The sequence below is a fragment of the Seriola aureovittata genome, chromosome 22, assembly GCF_021018895.1.
Source record: "Seriola aureovittata isolate HTS-2021-v1 ecotype China chromosome 22, ASM2101889v1, whole genome shotgun sequence".
NCBI lineage: Eukaryota > Metazoa > Chordata > Actinopteri > Carangiformes > Carangidae > Seriola > Seriola aureovittata.
This window is the reverse complement of record NC_079385.1, coordinates 18,478,500-18,493,759: the sequence shown is the minus strand read 5'-3', so window position 1 is coordinate 18,493,759 and position 15,260 is coordinate 18,478,500. Positions and strand designations below refer to the sequence as shown.

General features: G+C 43.1%; 1 protein-coding gene across 4 annotated transcripts in view; it reads left to right on the top strand.

Moving 5' to 3' along the window:
• usp6nl (USP6 N-terminal like) overlaps nt 1–13,871 on the top strand; it is a 69,005-nt gene extending 55,134 nt beyond the window's left edge. For all 4 annotated transcript variants that reach the window (XM_056367627.1, XM_056367626.1, XM_056367623.1 and 1 more), the window contains 9 exons: nt 2,823–2,930; nt 3,757–3,866; nt 4,866–4,914; nt 5,275–5,395; nt 6,255–6,349; nt 6,627–6,692; nt 7,239–7,338; nt 7,440–7,592; nt 10,983–13,871. In XM_056367627.1, the coding sequence (XP_056223602.1) occupies nt 2,823–2,930; nt 3,757–3,866; nt 4,866–4,914; nt 5,275–5,395; nt 6,255–6,349; nt 6,627–6,692; nt 7,239–7,338; nt 7,440–7,592; nt 10,983–12,586 (2,406 nt within the window). In that variant the 3' untranslated portion in view covers nt 12,587–13,871. The remainder of the gene's footprint in view (nt 1–2,822; nt 2,931–3,756; nt 3,867–4,865; nt 4,915–5,274; nt 5,396–6,254; nt 6,350–6,626; nt 6,693–7,238; nt 7,339–7,439; nt 7,593–10,982) is intronic.
• Nucleotides 13,872–15,260: the final 1,389 nt, after the last annotated feature.

Sequence of the window (15,260 nt, the reverse complement as noted above, 5' to 3'; positions counted from 1 at the left end):
GGATCAGGTTTAACTACAGTTACAACACTAAGAATAGAAGCACACAGACAACAATTAAGAAGAGAGAGAGAGAGAGAGAGGCTTGATTGTGTGAACGCTTGTGTTGTGTTGTGTTACCATGACGACAGACTGTGGTCTTTAAAAATTCAAAATCTCAAAAAAAAAAAAAAAATCATCCAGAAAAGCTGCACATAATATATGAATTCAAGCACTTTTCAATGAGACGTGTCTATTTATGTCTGTTTTCAAAAACTTTAAATTTCTCAAATTAACAAACTTTCGACTCCATTTAACAAAATTTAGTCTGATTTAGAAATTTTCATTTAATATCAATATATATATATATTGATGTACAGGTATATGTTGTGTTCTAAACGGTGCTAGAGGCAAATTTTTGAATGCAAACTTTATTGTTACGGCAGGTAACAACGTGTTTTGGATACATGCGGATAATCAGGTGGAAACCAGTTTAAACGAATCTGTTCGTTTAATAAAATCAGTTAAAAATCAGGAAAAATAATGAGCGTCGTGTGTAAACAGTGAATGCAAAGAAAGACTGAAACTGCACAGATTCACTGAAATGTAAATGTTGACACAGACATGTTTAAATACACACACACACACACACACACACACACACACACACTCAAAGGATGATTAGCCTAACAGATGCTCTCATTGACTCGCTCATCAGAGTCTAATTACAAGGCTGTTGCACCAGAAACTAGTGAGTCCCAAGCGTGGTGGTGGGAGGCTGATGGAGTGTGGGCTTTGGACACACACACACACACACACACACACACACACACACACACACACACACACACACACACACACTCACACACACTCACACACACTGACATGCAGACGAGCTGATTTGTGACATAGATGTGAACCTCTGACTCCCACTGCTTGTTTTTTCTGTTCGATTCAAAACCTAAAAACGTTGAGTCCACTAATGCACAAGAAAGAAAAGTTAAAATTTCTCACATCCTGAAGCAAAAATTTGACATTTTATCTTATAATTCCTTAACAAGCCAATTATTTGATTATTGGAACAGCTGATGATTAACATTGTGTTGATCAACTTAGCAATAAATCAACTCGTTGCAGCTCTAGATCAAACAGTTCTACTTGTAGCAAAACTAAGTCTTCCATCGAGGGTCATGAAATCAGCTCCATTTAATGTTTGTTTATGATTATTTATCATGTATTGATCAGTGAAGAGTTGGTATCTTTGGTCGTATTGATTATCGGTGGTTAGTTGAAGCTGATTGGATCCTTATTAAATCACCCAGCTTTAAAAGACGCTCAACGTTGTTGTTTTTGTGCGAGTGTTAATCCAGGCAGTTTTCGGTTTTGAATGGGGGCCGTTTCGTTGTTGGAAATGGAAGATTGACGGGGGGGGGGGGTCATAACTCCTGATTGATTGGCTGAACAATTAGCGATCTGGCTCCCGGAACGGATCGGACTGTCTTGTCTGTGTCCTTCAGCCATCTGCGGCTCCATACTTTTCTTGTTCATTGGAGATCTGCACAACTTTTACTCTTAGACCAGAAACCGAGGCCTCCTGAAGTGGGGGGGGGGGGGTGGATAATTACAGGAGGACTTTTCCTTTTCAAACCTGTACAACACCACACATTTACAACCACAGCACCCCCCATATCTGCTGTAGGACTGTTCCGGCTGGATGCGTTTTAATGGCTGCAGACAGAGAATTCACCGCCGCGATTAGCTTTGCTGTTCCTGCAGTTTGGGTTTGAAGACTTAATCTTCCTCAGCCGGAGTCCGACCGATTCTCCGTCTCTTTGTGAATTGCTGAATTACTCCAGACTGTTCTGCTTGCATAGCAGTCTCTCTCATTCTCTCTCTCTCTGTCTCTCTCTCTCTCTCTCTGCCCACAATCTCTCCTGGAGCTCGTCCAGCCAGATGGTCGTGGTTCACCTTCCAAAGCCCTTTGCTTTTTTTCCGCTCCGGGAGAGCGCCGAGTACATTAACGCATCCGCTGTTTGTATCTCTGACACCTTCGACAGGGTGAGGGCAGCTCAAACTTAACATGACTTGTAGAAGTACGTAGTAAAGTAAGCAAGTAAGTAATTAAGTTTGTTTTGCCCTTGAGTAACAAAAAGCTCCAGAAAGACAGATTTAAAAACATCAACAGAAATCTTCCTACGTAGCATCTGCTGGACAAAATCTTGTCCACATCAGAGCTGCAACCGTTTGTAAGTTTTGCTATTGCTACATAGCTAACGTTAGCATTAACAGCTTGTTTACTCACCAGTTTTGGCGAGAGCTTCAGCCATACAAGAGGTTATAAAACGTCCTCTGAGCAGCTGCTTCTTCAGGGCAGACTGGACACCATCGCCACCTCCAGAATCCAAGATGGCACCTTCAGATGATTTGTTTGGTCAACCTACAGAGATTCGATTTCCATCGAACACTGGCCATTTTTTATTCCTTCCTGCCGCCGACAGTCAGAGCCGGAGGCATATTGTTTTTTCACCAGGACTCAAGGATGAACTGATTAGATTTTGGTGGTCAAAGGTCAAAGGTCGAGGTCACATTGACCTCAGAAACCACTTTTTAGCCATTACTCAAGACTTCACACAGAAATTACAACAAAATTTCACACATGAATGGTTCATATTTTATGTAACTCTGGATAAACAGGGATGTAACCTGAAGCCTGATATTTAATTAAAGGCCTGATGTTCTGTCGGACTAAACCCTGGATGAAAACCTCGACTTTGATGTGAAGGTGGAAGCTGCTGCTCTTTGAAAACCTTTCTAACAATGACTTCCCGCCGTTTGCTTCCTTCCAGCTGGTCCGGAGGATCTATAAGGGAATTCCCCTGCAGCTCCGAGGGGAGGTGTGGTGTCTGCTGCTCGACGTTCCCAAAATAAAGGAGGAGAAGAAAGACTTCTACGAGGTACGAGACACTCTCCACACTCTCTGCCTGCCGGCGCTTTACAGTCCTGCTCTCCGACACCACTTTATAAACTCTCTCCGGCACAGCGGCCTTCATTACCGCGCAAGCCTCATAAAGATTCATAAGCGAGGCTTGGCTTTTATTTGATTTTACTGAGCTTCAATTCTGTTGTGGGTTTGGAGGCTTAATTGTGTTTGTGTGAGGCTGCACGCTGTGAAGAACTTTTTCTGTTCAGCAGCGAGACAGACTTTGGATCTCATTAGAAAAGTTTAAGCTGGCAGGATCAATACAGCGCCGCCTGGAAGTGCCGTAATTATGAGTTACAAGCAAACAGAGTGCGGAATATAAACCGTTAAAGAGAGAAGTTGTGTTTTGATGAGCAGGGAAACTGCGGCGCTAATAAGTGTGAAAGTTAATTCCATCTGGTTGAAGCCAAAAGTGTCAAATAAAACATTGAATAAATGACAAAACTGTTCAAGTACAGACCTTTTTAAACTTTTTAAAGCAAATTAACATCAGACGAACATGAAGGGAACATGCAGAGTTCATGAAAATACAAATGATTTTTGAAAAAGAAAAAGGTTTGGTTTCTACAATGTTACATTTCATTAGAAATATTCAATTAAATTAAATTTTACATTTTCATTCAGTCTTTAATTGACAGACACAAATTAGTTTTAAAGAAAATGTTTAAACTCTGATGTGAACGTCTGACAAAAGTATGAAACTCGCTGTTTTTTCTTTTTGGAGTCTCCTCTGTCGCTGACCTCTGACCTCTGCCTTCAGTCTTTGTTTGTTTTTTGTTTGTTTTTTTGGTCGTCTACAGAAATTAAAAGCCCGAGCCAGAGGACTCTCCCCTGACATTCGACAGATCGACTTGGATGTGAACCGAACCTACAGGGACCACATCATGTTCATGCATCGCTACGATGTGAAGTAGGTTTCCCCGTCACTACAGTCAACAAACACTGCGGCTGATTTAAAGTCAGAGGCGATAATGATGCTCAGCAGAAACAGCTTTGTGGCGTTAAACAGTTTAAACTTGGTCACAACATTTACAGTGACTTTAGGATATAAAGTCAATAAAGTTAATATTAGTTCAAATGTAAAACGTTTGTATTATCAGTGCAGTTTTATGTTTATGAGGAATAAACCGAGGTCATCAGTGGTGAGCACGAACATGACCTTCAGATTTCAGCTCAGAGATCGTGTTGCCGGGCAGGATTTGTCTCACTGACACGACGTCAGGACGACTCAGTTCTTCTTCTATTTATTCTAAGAAAAATATACGCATCACTTTTTTTTTTTTTTTTTTTATTCACCACATAATTTTCTCTACAAGGATGAAGAAGCAAAGAAAAACGAGAAAAATCACATTACATCTCTGCTGCAGAGCGGAAACACCACAGAGTCAGCACTTAGCAACAGAAATAAAGGCCATAATGCCTTTAAATGTATTTTCACACTTTGTGTAACTGTGTACTGTCAGCCTAGAGCAAGATGTTTTTCATGGTTTATTTAACTGCAGATTAAAAGTATAAATAACCAGAAGAAGGTTGTAAAACTCTCAGGTATCTGAAGCTTTCCCAGTGAGGAAGTGAGACGTCTCACGTCCTCTTTCTGCGTTTTAGACGTATGATTTTAGGCCGCAGAGAATCAGCGACGACTCTCTTGAAGTGTCGTACAAGAGCTACAACTATTTTAATACCACTGTAATATGTTATGATGATCGCACTTTGATTCTCACATTAAGATCTTGTGCATCACTTTCATTTGTTTCACGCACCTGAGCCGCTGACGTGCAGCTCCTCGGCTTAAACTGGAAGTAGAATCAGTCCAAGGTTTTTGGAAACACAGAACCGAAACTGTGAGTGACGATCTCGCCTCTGTTCTGTGGGTTTTGTGTTAATTGCGGTTTGTGTTTGTTGTTCTCAGGCAGCAGGCTCTCTTCCACGTCCTCACGGCCTACTCCATGTACAACACGGTGAGTCGCTCGCTCTGTAGCAGCGCTGTGCTTCTGGATGTCTGTCCCATTTTATTCTTTGTTTCTGTGTCTTTGACGGATTTTATTTCCAAGCTGTTGCTTTAACTTTTGGAAGCGGCAGATTGATCTGTAAGGACACAAATTTTAATACTTCCAACTAAATGCAGAACTCAGAGGTAATATAATATAATATAAGATAATACTAGTCTCACCTTGAACTTCCCATCCTGAGCGCGACGTCAGGAAAATGGCCGCCGTGTGTGCAGTAAGAACATACTGTTGCTCCCCCGACTGATAGGTGTGTGTGTGTGTGTGTGTGTGTGTGTGTGTGTGTGTGTGTGTGTGTGTGTGCATTTGCAGGAGGTGGGCTACTGCCAGGGCATGAGTCAGATCACAGCTCTGCTGCTGATCTACATGAACGAAGAAGACGCCTTCTGGGCTCTGGTCAAACTGCTGTCTGGGCAGAAACACGCCATGCACGGTAACACGCACACACACACACACACACACACACACACACACACACACACACTAATTATCTAATACACTTATTCTACTTAAACAACCCCGCTGTCCACTGGATGTATCTGCTGGAAGCGTCCCACTCTTTCCTCTCATCACACATTTTAACGTGTCTGAAATTCACAAAAGCACTTTAACACCTATATTTACTCCTTATATATTTACTGACAGTTGGCTTTAAATTCATATACATTTCATTTGCTCCTCACTTTGTCTCAACAGACACGATTCATTCTTCACCTCAGAAACAGCAGTTGACAAAACAAACTGTGATTGGACAGAGAATAAGATAAACAATTGGGAGGCACAGATAGACAGAGAGGGTGTGGTGCAGAGCAGCGATGTATGGAAACCTGATGAGGTCGTTGATATGATCAAAGTGAGCTGCTGAACTGCTTTGATGTGATTGTAAAACAACTTATCACTACGTTTGAAATGCAAAGCTGCAGCTAACAGCTAACGCCACAACCGCCGTAAACACCCACGATCACTACAGATCTGTAGACTGTAAACATACAGACACATTTATATACACACATGTTTGAAGGGATTATCACAGACTGGGCCTGAAAGCCCTGAACATACACAACCATCTAAGGATGAGTTTGGCCGTGGGGCAGTTTCAGCTGCTGCCGCCGCCGCCGCCATGAAGCTCAGCTGGAACATATTAACATCTCTGTTGATGCTGTCGGCCAAACACTGTATGTAGCCGCAGGACGAGCAGAACAAGAGACAGCTGAAAGTTTAGATCTGAGTCTGTCCAGTTCACCCAGTGTGTCCCCTCCGTCCTCACCTGTCCCCTCCGTCCTCACCTGTAGGGTTTTTTGTCCCCGGCTTCCCGAAGCTGATGCGTTTCCAGGAGCACCACGACCGTATCCTCAAGAAGATGATGCCCAAACTGAAACAACACCTGGTGAGACACACGACACGACACGACACGAGCTGAACCATGGAACATACACAGCTATAAATAACACAGGACTAAATTAAACTGTTGACATTCAATTACAACAAAAATATTTGTGTTTCCTGGACAGAAAACAAACTGGAAACTTATTTTTAAGCGACATAAATGATCTCGATGACACACAGCAGATACTGTGGTGAATAGATGTAGACGTTGCTGCTTTTGTCACTGTTCAAACGCACTGGAATAGATGTTTCTGTTGCGTTGGTTTGTTCTGCTGCAGGACAACCAGGAGGTGTTCACCAGTCTCTACACCATGAAGTGGTTCTTCCAGTGCTTCCTGGACAGAGTGAGTATTGTCTTTGTTTGACTACTTGTAGCATGTTTTCAGCTAATTGTAGGATATTAACACTTGAACTGAAACTGAAGCAACGCCCTCCGCATCACACTGGAATCATTGTCTCTCTTAAAAACACAAACAGGAAGAAAACAAACTTCAAATCTAAAGGAAATGATTTGTGATCACATCAGACTGTTGAAGTAAAGATGATTCTATATGTTTCTCATTGTCATCAAATACCAGGAAAAATAACCTCCTTAGGCTCCTCAGACGATAAACGCTCTAGTTCCTCCTGTTTGGGTAAATTGTTTAAATCACAGCTGTTAAAGGAAATCACTGGACCTTTTTATTTTTTTATTGTTATTAAAGATTTATGCCTCAGTAGGCGCCAGTGTTTGGGGAGGAGAGGCACAGACAGTGTTGGGATGGAACAACACATGATTGTTGTTTTTGTCATTGATATGTGATCCAGTCTTATACTTTATAATAAACGTGACTCTACAGAAGTGTTCGGGCGACAACAATCACAACAATGTCTCTTCTGTTTGTGTCCAGACGCCCTTCACCCTCACCCTCAGGATCTGGGACATCTACATCTTGGAGGGAGAACGAGTGCTGCCTGCCATGTCCTACACCATCCTCAAACTGCACAAGAGTAAGACTGTTGACTCCACCCCCTGATACCAGCTGCTGCTCTCCTCTCACACACAGAACAGATCTTAATGTGTGTGTGCGTGTGTTTGTGTGTGTTTGCAGAGCACCTGCTGAAGCTGTCCATGGAGGAGCTGGTGGAGTTCCTGCAGGCGACTTTGTCCAAAGATTTCTACTTCGAGGACGACTTTGCGATCGAGCAGCTACAGGCGTCCATGACGGAGCTGAGGAGGGCGAAGCTGGAGCTGCCTGCACCAGGTACTGCCACGGCGCGACGCGCACGGTCACAGGCCGCAAACACCACGAGCGACACGATGAGTTGTGATTTTGCGGATGAGGGGTGATGAGGCTGCAGGAGAGAATCAAGATACTGCTCTGCTGCTTTTGGCTTTTCATCAAATACAAATATCTATCTAAAGTAATAACGGCCCTTTACCTCAGCTAATACAACATACACAGGTATGAGGCATGAGTATGTTTATTTTGTTATTGTAAACTGAATATTTTGGGGGATTTGACTGTCACCATGAGCTTTTTGGGCTTTTTATAAACTCAACAGTTGGTTTTAATAATCAAAAAATAAGGAATAATCTTAAAATCTTGTAGAAAACATTGAGTGATTGATAAACAAATAAGTCCAAATTTAAAAAATACTAAAAACAAACGCCTCCTCAGGTATCATTGCTTTGACATAACAGTGCATGTGTACATACAATAAAAAAACAAACCCCCTGTTGTAGCCTGTAAAAAAAATAATGAGACACACCTGTCCAGATGTGTCAGCACATGTATCAGCTGACGCGGCCTCCTGCTGTCCTTTAGCTTGTAGCTGTGTTTTCTAATCTTGCTCTGTCTTCTCATTAATCTGCCTTCTCTCCCTCTTCTTTCAAACAATGTTAGCCAACAACAACAAAAGTGTGGCCGTGAGTGGGGGCCACATTCCCTCCTACAACAGTAACCGGTGGGCTATCCTGACTGGTCTTCCCTCTCTACATGTCTCTGTCCATCTGTCCCTCCGTCCGTCCGTCCGTCCGTCCGTCCTGTCTGTCTCCTGTCTGTCCAACAGCACTCGGGTTTTTCCTTCACAAACTGGTCCTCCAGCTGTTTTTATACCCCCCGTCCCCCCACCACCACCACCACCACATAATATTCTTTCACTGAGCTCAGCTGCATTGCTTCAGTGTTGACGTGGAGTCCTGCAGTGGCTGGTTCTCCTCTTCTTTTTCTACCTTGAGTTTTTCCCCCCCTCTTCTCTCATGTTTTGATTCCTACTGTAGAAACTGAGCCTCTGTCTGTAGAGGTCTTTCAGGTGACACGATGCGCCCTCTGGTGGCCACTTGAAGGTACTGCAAGATGCTGGTTTTAAATTCCCAGTTTGAAAACAAATGTAATGTTTTGTTTTTAAACAGCTGATATATTCGACTATTTAATCCTGCAGATTATTAATATTATTTTTTTATAAATAAATAAGATAATTAACTTGACTTTTCTGCAACTTGCAGCTCATGTAAGACTTTGAAGACGGGTTAATATGTAAGAATAACGGCTCTACACCTGTCCTCGACACTGTTTTTCAGGTTCCTAAGCCTCGTCTTCCTCCTGTATTTACTCATTAGTCCGTCAGTCGTCAGTCACGTCAACAAACCACTTTTAACTTTAGATTTTTTTTTTTTTTTTTTTTGCTTTCCCCCCGGAGCCCACACAGTTTTAACAGTAGCTGTCTGTTCGTTCTTCTACCCGCTGACAAGATAATGAGCCACTTTCCCAACACTGGAGGCTTTTGTTAAACTTCCCTTTTAACAACCATCTGCAGCCACAGTTTCTGCTGCTTTTTTTTAATCTGCATTTTTGTATCTGAACCGGTTGAACTGTGAGAAATGACATCACCGACCCTTAACCGAGTTAGTAGGTTAGAGCAAAGAGGAGTCGGTGAGTAAAAACTCAATTTAGACCCACATGGTTAGGGTTAACTTTAAAAGCTGATCATTTGTCCTGATATTTCGTATCAGTAAATACAATCAGTTTGTCCCTTCAGGACACAAAGATAAGGAAAGGCTCTGCACTCTGTCCAAAACTCAGAAGTACAACATGAGCGAAACAAATTAGAGATTCTTTTCAAACCAACCTGTTCTTCTCCTGCGAACTGATGGTGGCCTGTTTGCCTCAACACAAGAGGAAGAATTACATCTGTTACGTGATGTTATGACCTTTTAAAATCCAAAAACATCACTTCAATTTTATCACCCTCAGACCTTTGTATGTGAGGGGGGAAAAAAAACCCTGTACAGCAGCATTTATACTGTCACGGTGAAGACGCAGCTCCTTAAGGCAACGTTAGGTTTTTAAAGACTTCACTAAACTGAAACAACTTCCTCTTTCCAGCTGTGTGAAGTAAAAACACCTGAAATACAAAAGTCATGAGGTGAGGAGGATGGAGGACAAAATAAAATCTGTTCATCTCATATAATGCTTATAAACATTGCAGGAAGTTCACCTGAAGCTGCCAGACTTCACCCTTACACCTGTATTAGTGTGATTTTAAAATCACCTTGACTTTAAAATAATGTTAACAGTAACAATATTAGTATCTCTGTTTTGGAGGGATGATGAAAATTAGTTTTATCTGCCATTTGAGCCAAAAAAGACTTACAGCATATCTCAGTAAAACATCAGCAAGATTCAGAGGAAGAGAAGTAGAAGTGCAGGAGCTGTGATGAAGTTTACTCCAGGGCAACCAGAAGCCAAAAAACGGTATTAATTTAGTTCTAGAGAGAAAACACGAACCGACTCGACTCGATTCAGATCAACTCTCATGAGGAAGAAGACGTAGCTCAGGTAATCCCCCCCCCCCCCCCCCCCCCCCCCCCCCCCCTCCCGCTGCATTTTAAAGAGGAGAAACAAGGTCGAGGTCAGAGGAGAAACCCGTCATGGACAGACGCTTTAGTTGGTGGATTCAGAGCCAATGATACCGTTCATTTCCTGGATCACTCCCACAGCACTTCCTCTTCCTCCAGCTGCTGCGTCCCGACCCACGACTCTGGTGATCACACTTTCCCTTACAGTCCCCGACACATCCGGCATCACCATCACTGTGTCTGCTCACTGTCGACTGTACTTTTCATTTCTTTCGTTCAGGTATTAACCTGGAACTCGTAACGTGTTCTGGTTGTAACTTTGGTGCAAGCTGATTAGTGAAGATATATTTCTGTGGTTTTACAAGTCTCAGTAGCTTCTTTTTTTTTTTACAAATGCCATTAATCAGGAAGTATTTCTGTATGACCTTTCGAGTCCGGGGCGACTGCTGCAGCTAAGTGCAGCTTAATGAAATGGAGTCAGACTCAATTTCAGGAACCACTCACTTGACTGTCACTTGCTAATTGAGCCCCTCCAGCGAGCTGGGAATTAATATGAAGCACTATTTTTTTCTGTCCTTTGCTCTGTGCCTGTGGAGATGTGATTACGTGTCGTCATGAGTGTAATTCTCCTTTATTTTTACCTCTCTATGGCAGTGGTGTTGCATGAATCCATGTCCCTGTCGTGACTCCTCATCTGATGTGAATCAGCGCCACAGTGTGTCCAACCATCACCGTTCGCTTTTGTTTCCCTAATGATTTTTCTAACGTGTTTCCCGTTGTTTTCGTCCTGCAGGTAAAGAGGACGAGTTTCCCAAGAAGCCCCTCGGTCAGCTTCCTCCTGAGCCGGGAGCGGCGGTGGTGAACCACGTGGGCAACGGCGAGAGCCACGCCGAGCCGGCCGAACCTCCCAGGGACCCGAGTCCTGCACAAGACCGCCAGCGGGAGAGTAGGCCCCCCAGCCGGTCACGCCGAGACTCGCTAGATAAACCATTCCGCCACCACAAGGCTGACAAGAGGGACGCCCGTTCCAGGGGATCAGGCGAGATCCCCAGTGAGAAGCAGTCCACTTCCACCACACCTGAAAGGGGGGCGACACCGCCCTCAGCGCTCACCCCCACATCACAGCTCACCACAGTGGATAGAAGGAAGCCGCAGAGCCACGCCACCGCCAACCACAACTCCAACGCGGCCTCCAGCTCTCACAGAGACATCACCCCCCGCTGGTTCAAACCCTCCGAGACCAAGCTGGAAGCCGCCAAAGCGGCGGCGGCCCGAGATTTCCAGCTGAGCAGGGGGGCGTCACCAGCCCCCTCCAGCCCGGACGACCCCGCTCTCCCCCATCGCCGACCTCGCTCCAAGGGCTTCATCCCCGGCGCCGACCGCGGCTCCAACGCCTCCCAGTATGACAATGTACCGGGGGTGCCGGAGCAGGATTTCGAGATCTTGGAGCTCGAGAGACCTCCGTCCAGAATGAGGACCCCTCGCAGTGAGACGCCCTTCAGTATGTCATCCATCCATCAGGGCAGCCCTGGCCGTGGACCCAGCCTGGCAGGAAGTGTTGTCTCCGTCGCATCAGGGGCCAGGATGCCCAAACACCCGCTTCCTCCATTTTCCCACAACAGTCCAGCAGGGATCCAGTCCGGCTACCCGGGCAGCCAGAGCCAGTACCACACCTCCCCCAGGCAGCCATCCCCCGGCAGAGCTACGACCGAGGTGCCCATCTTCCATCCAGCCTACAGCGTGAACCTGGACCACAGAGGAGAGGACAGACTCTATGCACCATCCTCCAGATTCCCCCCACCCTCCTCCAGCGTGGCGTACGGGGAACAAATGTACGCCACCACCCAGCGGCAGCCCAACAGCCTCTCCCCGGAGAAGGCTCTCATGAACAACTCCTTCGCCACGTACCGCAGACAGCCGCCACCCGGCTCCACCCACAACCCCCGCAGCTTCAGGCCTCCCCAGGAGCATTCGATGCAGCTGGAAACCCAGGGGAGCTCCATCCCCATCTACCTGCAACAGCTCACCTCCACCACACAGGTCTACACCCCGGTGGACTACAGGTTTGAGGGGCATCGGCGAGGCGAGGCGAACCCGCACTACCTGCCGGAGGGAGGGCCTCGGCGGGCCGTAGAGGGGTCGGTGTGGGCGTCGGAGGATGAGCTGCCCCCTCAGTCTCCGGGTGGGATGCCCCGCTCCCCCAGCTTCCAGAAAGCCCAAATGTCTCCGGTTCAGGAGTTCACTTTTCCCGCCGCCCCGGACGGCCTGCTCCATTACAGGACACAGTTCCAGGAGCAGCAGCCCGTCATAAGGCAACAGCTCCCCCAGCTGTTTGGAGGACCACACTACAGGCACGCACAGGAGGCGTTCGCCATGCAGGAGTCCATGCTGCTGTAACTGAACAATAAGGAAATGGAGAGACACTGTATAAAAAAAAAATAAATAAAAAAAAGAGGTGTAGTCACTGACACTGTGGTAAAGACGAGCAGTTGTCCTAGCTTTGTTAGGAACCTGGTTTTGTTGTTATTGATGTGTGAAGTACTGACCTTCTGACTGTCGCGCTGCATCGTAACGTTGCAGGACACACCAGCCTCTGACGTTTTTACTGATCACTTTAAAAAGAGAAAAAAAAAAAAAACTGACTGAAGATTTTATTTTATTTTTGGATGTAAATCATTAACGAGAGGTGACAGTATATGTCTTTTAGAGTCTGATATGTACAGTGGATTTTTTTGTTAATATGCTGAGTTGTTATCAGTAGCGGGGGGGGGGGACTCTCCCCTGAGAGAGCAAAACTCTGATTTATTTTCCATCTTTATTTTTTTATATGTTACTTACAGATATTTACATTAGAGATAAATTTACTCTATATGCTCGTGAATGTTATTTTTCAAAGAGAACAAGTGAAACTATGTCCAATTAAACAATTTAGAAAGAAGTTGATTTCCCATTTCAATTCTGAAGCGCCTCCACTGTAGAGAAAAAACAGGGTTTGTTGTATATTTTTTAGTTTTGCCTTTTTCAGTTTCAGTCAAAGTTTTCCTTCCTGATTAACTCATGTGCAATGCATTTTTCTGTCCCTCGTGACGTACAGTATGTTGGGTATTTACACATATTTGAAGCCAGTGTAGTTTTTGGTTAAATTCCTACCCTGATTAGAGACTCACTCATTTGTGAGGGCTAATAACATATGTGTATATTTTTGATTTGATGGCTTTAAGTCATCTTATTTGTGATGTAACTACAGATAACATGTTTTTTTGTTTTGTTTTGTTTTTTTTAATTGCTGTACTGTAGCTACCACATTTTGAGCACATGAAATAGTCCCAGTAAAAATTTGCTTTACTTCATTATGTCTGATTATTCTCAACACTGTCATATCCACTACTGTTCAGCTCCTGGCACTTCCACTGGCATACAGAGTCTACTGGCACACACACACACACACACACACACACACACACACACACACACATTTTTAACATTTAATCAGTCACATTCCCTATCCTTATTATTATTATTATAATTATTATTCCTCACTCTGGTTTTGATGCAGTTATTCTCAGACAGTATTGCTGTACTGTTTATTACATTCCCTAAGTTATCTTTGTTACTTGTTAAACGACTAATTGCAAACCATTCTGATACTTTGCTTAATAAAATAAGGTGGGTTGAAAATGAATCTTTGGTTCTGTCCTTGCTTACTGTTTGCTGCATATCCTTCTTCTCTTTATTTCCACTATCAATGAAACTGCCCCCTGGTGGGCACAGTGTAGCTTTGCAGGACATAAACAATAAAGGTATTGATTTAGATTTTAAAGGAGAGCCACCAAGCGATTAACTAACTAACTGTACATGAAATATCTTTGGGTTTTAGACTGTTGTTTGGACAAAAAAAACAAACAAAAAAAAAAAGTCATCTTGGGGGTCTGGAAAATTGTGATGGGCAGAAATGGCACTTGATGGAGTTGAATAACATATTTAAGATTTTTGTGGTTAAACTTGACAGTAATTTTGTCCCCATTGGCATTAGGCTTTATAGCAACTCAGTTATAAAGAAAGTGGCTCATGACCTTGACTAATTTAACAATATTTACTATTTTTATTATTATTACTAATGAGCTGCTGGACACCTGAATTTCTCCTCTGGGAGAAAAAAAAGGACTCAAGAACACGCATACATACACAAGGGGTGTAGGTTTGCATATGGACAGTAGAGACATGTCCCTACCAGTAGTTTGGAAGGACAGCATTATCCCTACCAATGTATAAGGGAACTTGTTCGCACTAAGTTAGGAGCGCAGTTGTATTAGATTATTTCAATGTGCCCTCCAAGAGGCTACGTCTGCATGTCAACCGATTTTATGTTACTTCCCTTTCCCCTAACGAGCTGGTATGATGTTTTCATGACTTTTTTTGCCTTACTATACTATGACTTTTTATACTATTACGTTTTTATGACTTTTTATAATATCACTTTTTGGACTTTTTATGCCTTACTATACTATGACTTTTTTATGACTTTTTATGCCTTACTATACTATTACTTTTTATGCCTTACTATACTATGACTTTTTTATGACTTTTTATGTCTTATTATACTATGACTTTTTTATTACTTTTTATGCCTTACTATACTATGACTTTTTTATGACTTTTTATGCCTTACTATACTATGACTTTTTTATGACTTTTTATGCTTACTATTACTATGACTTTTTTATGACTTTTTATGCCTTACTATACTATGACTTTTTTATGACTTTTTATGCCTTACTATACTATGACTTTTTTATGACTTTTTATGCCTTACTATACTATGACGTTTTTATGACTTTTTATGCCTTACTATACTATTACTTTTTATGCCTTACTATACTATGACTTTTTATGCCTTATTATATTATGACTTTTTCACGACTTTTTATACTATGACTTTTTTTTACTTTTTATGCCTTACTATACTATGACGTTTTTATAACTTTTTAAGCCTTACTATACTATGACTTTTTATACTTTGACTTTTTATGCCTTACTATACTATGACTTTTTATGCCTTACTATACTATGA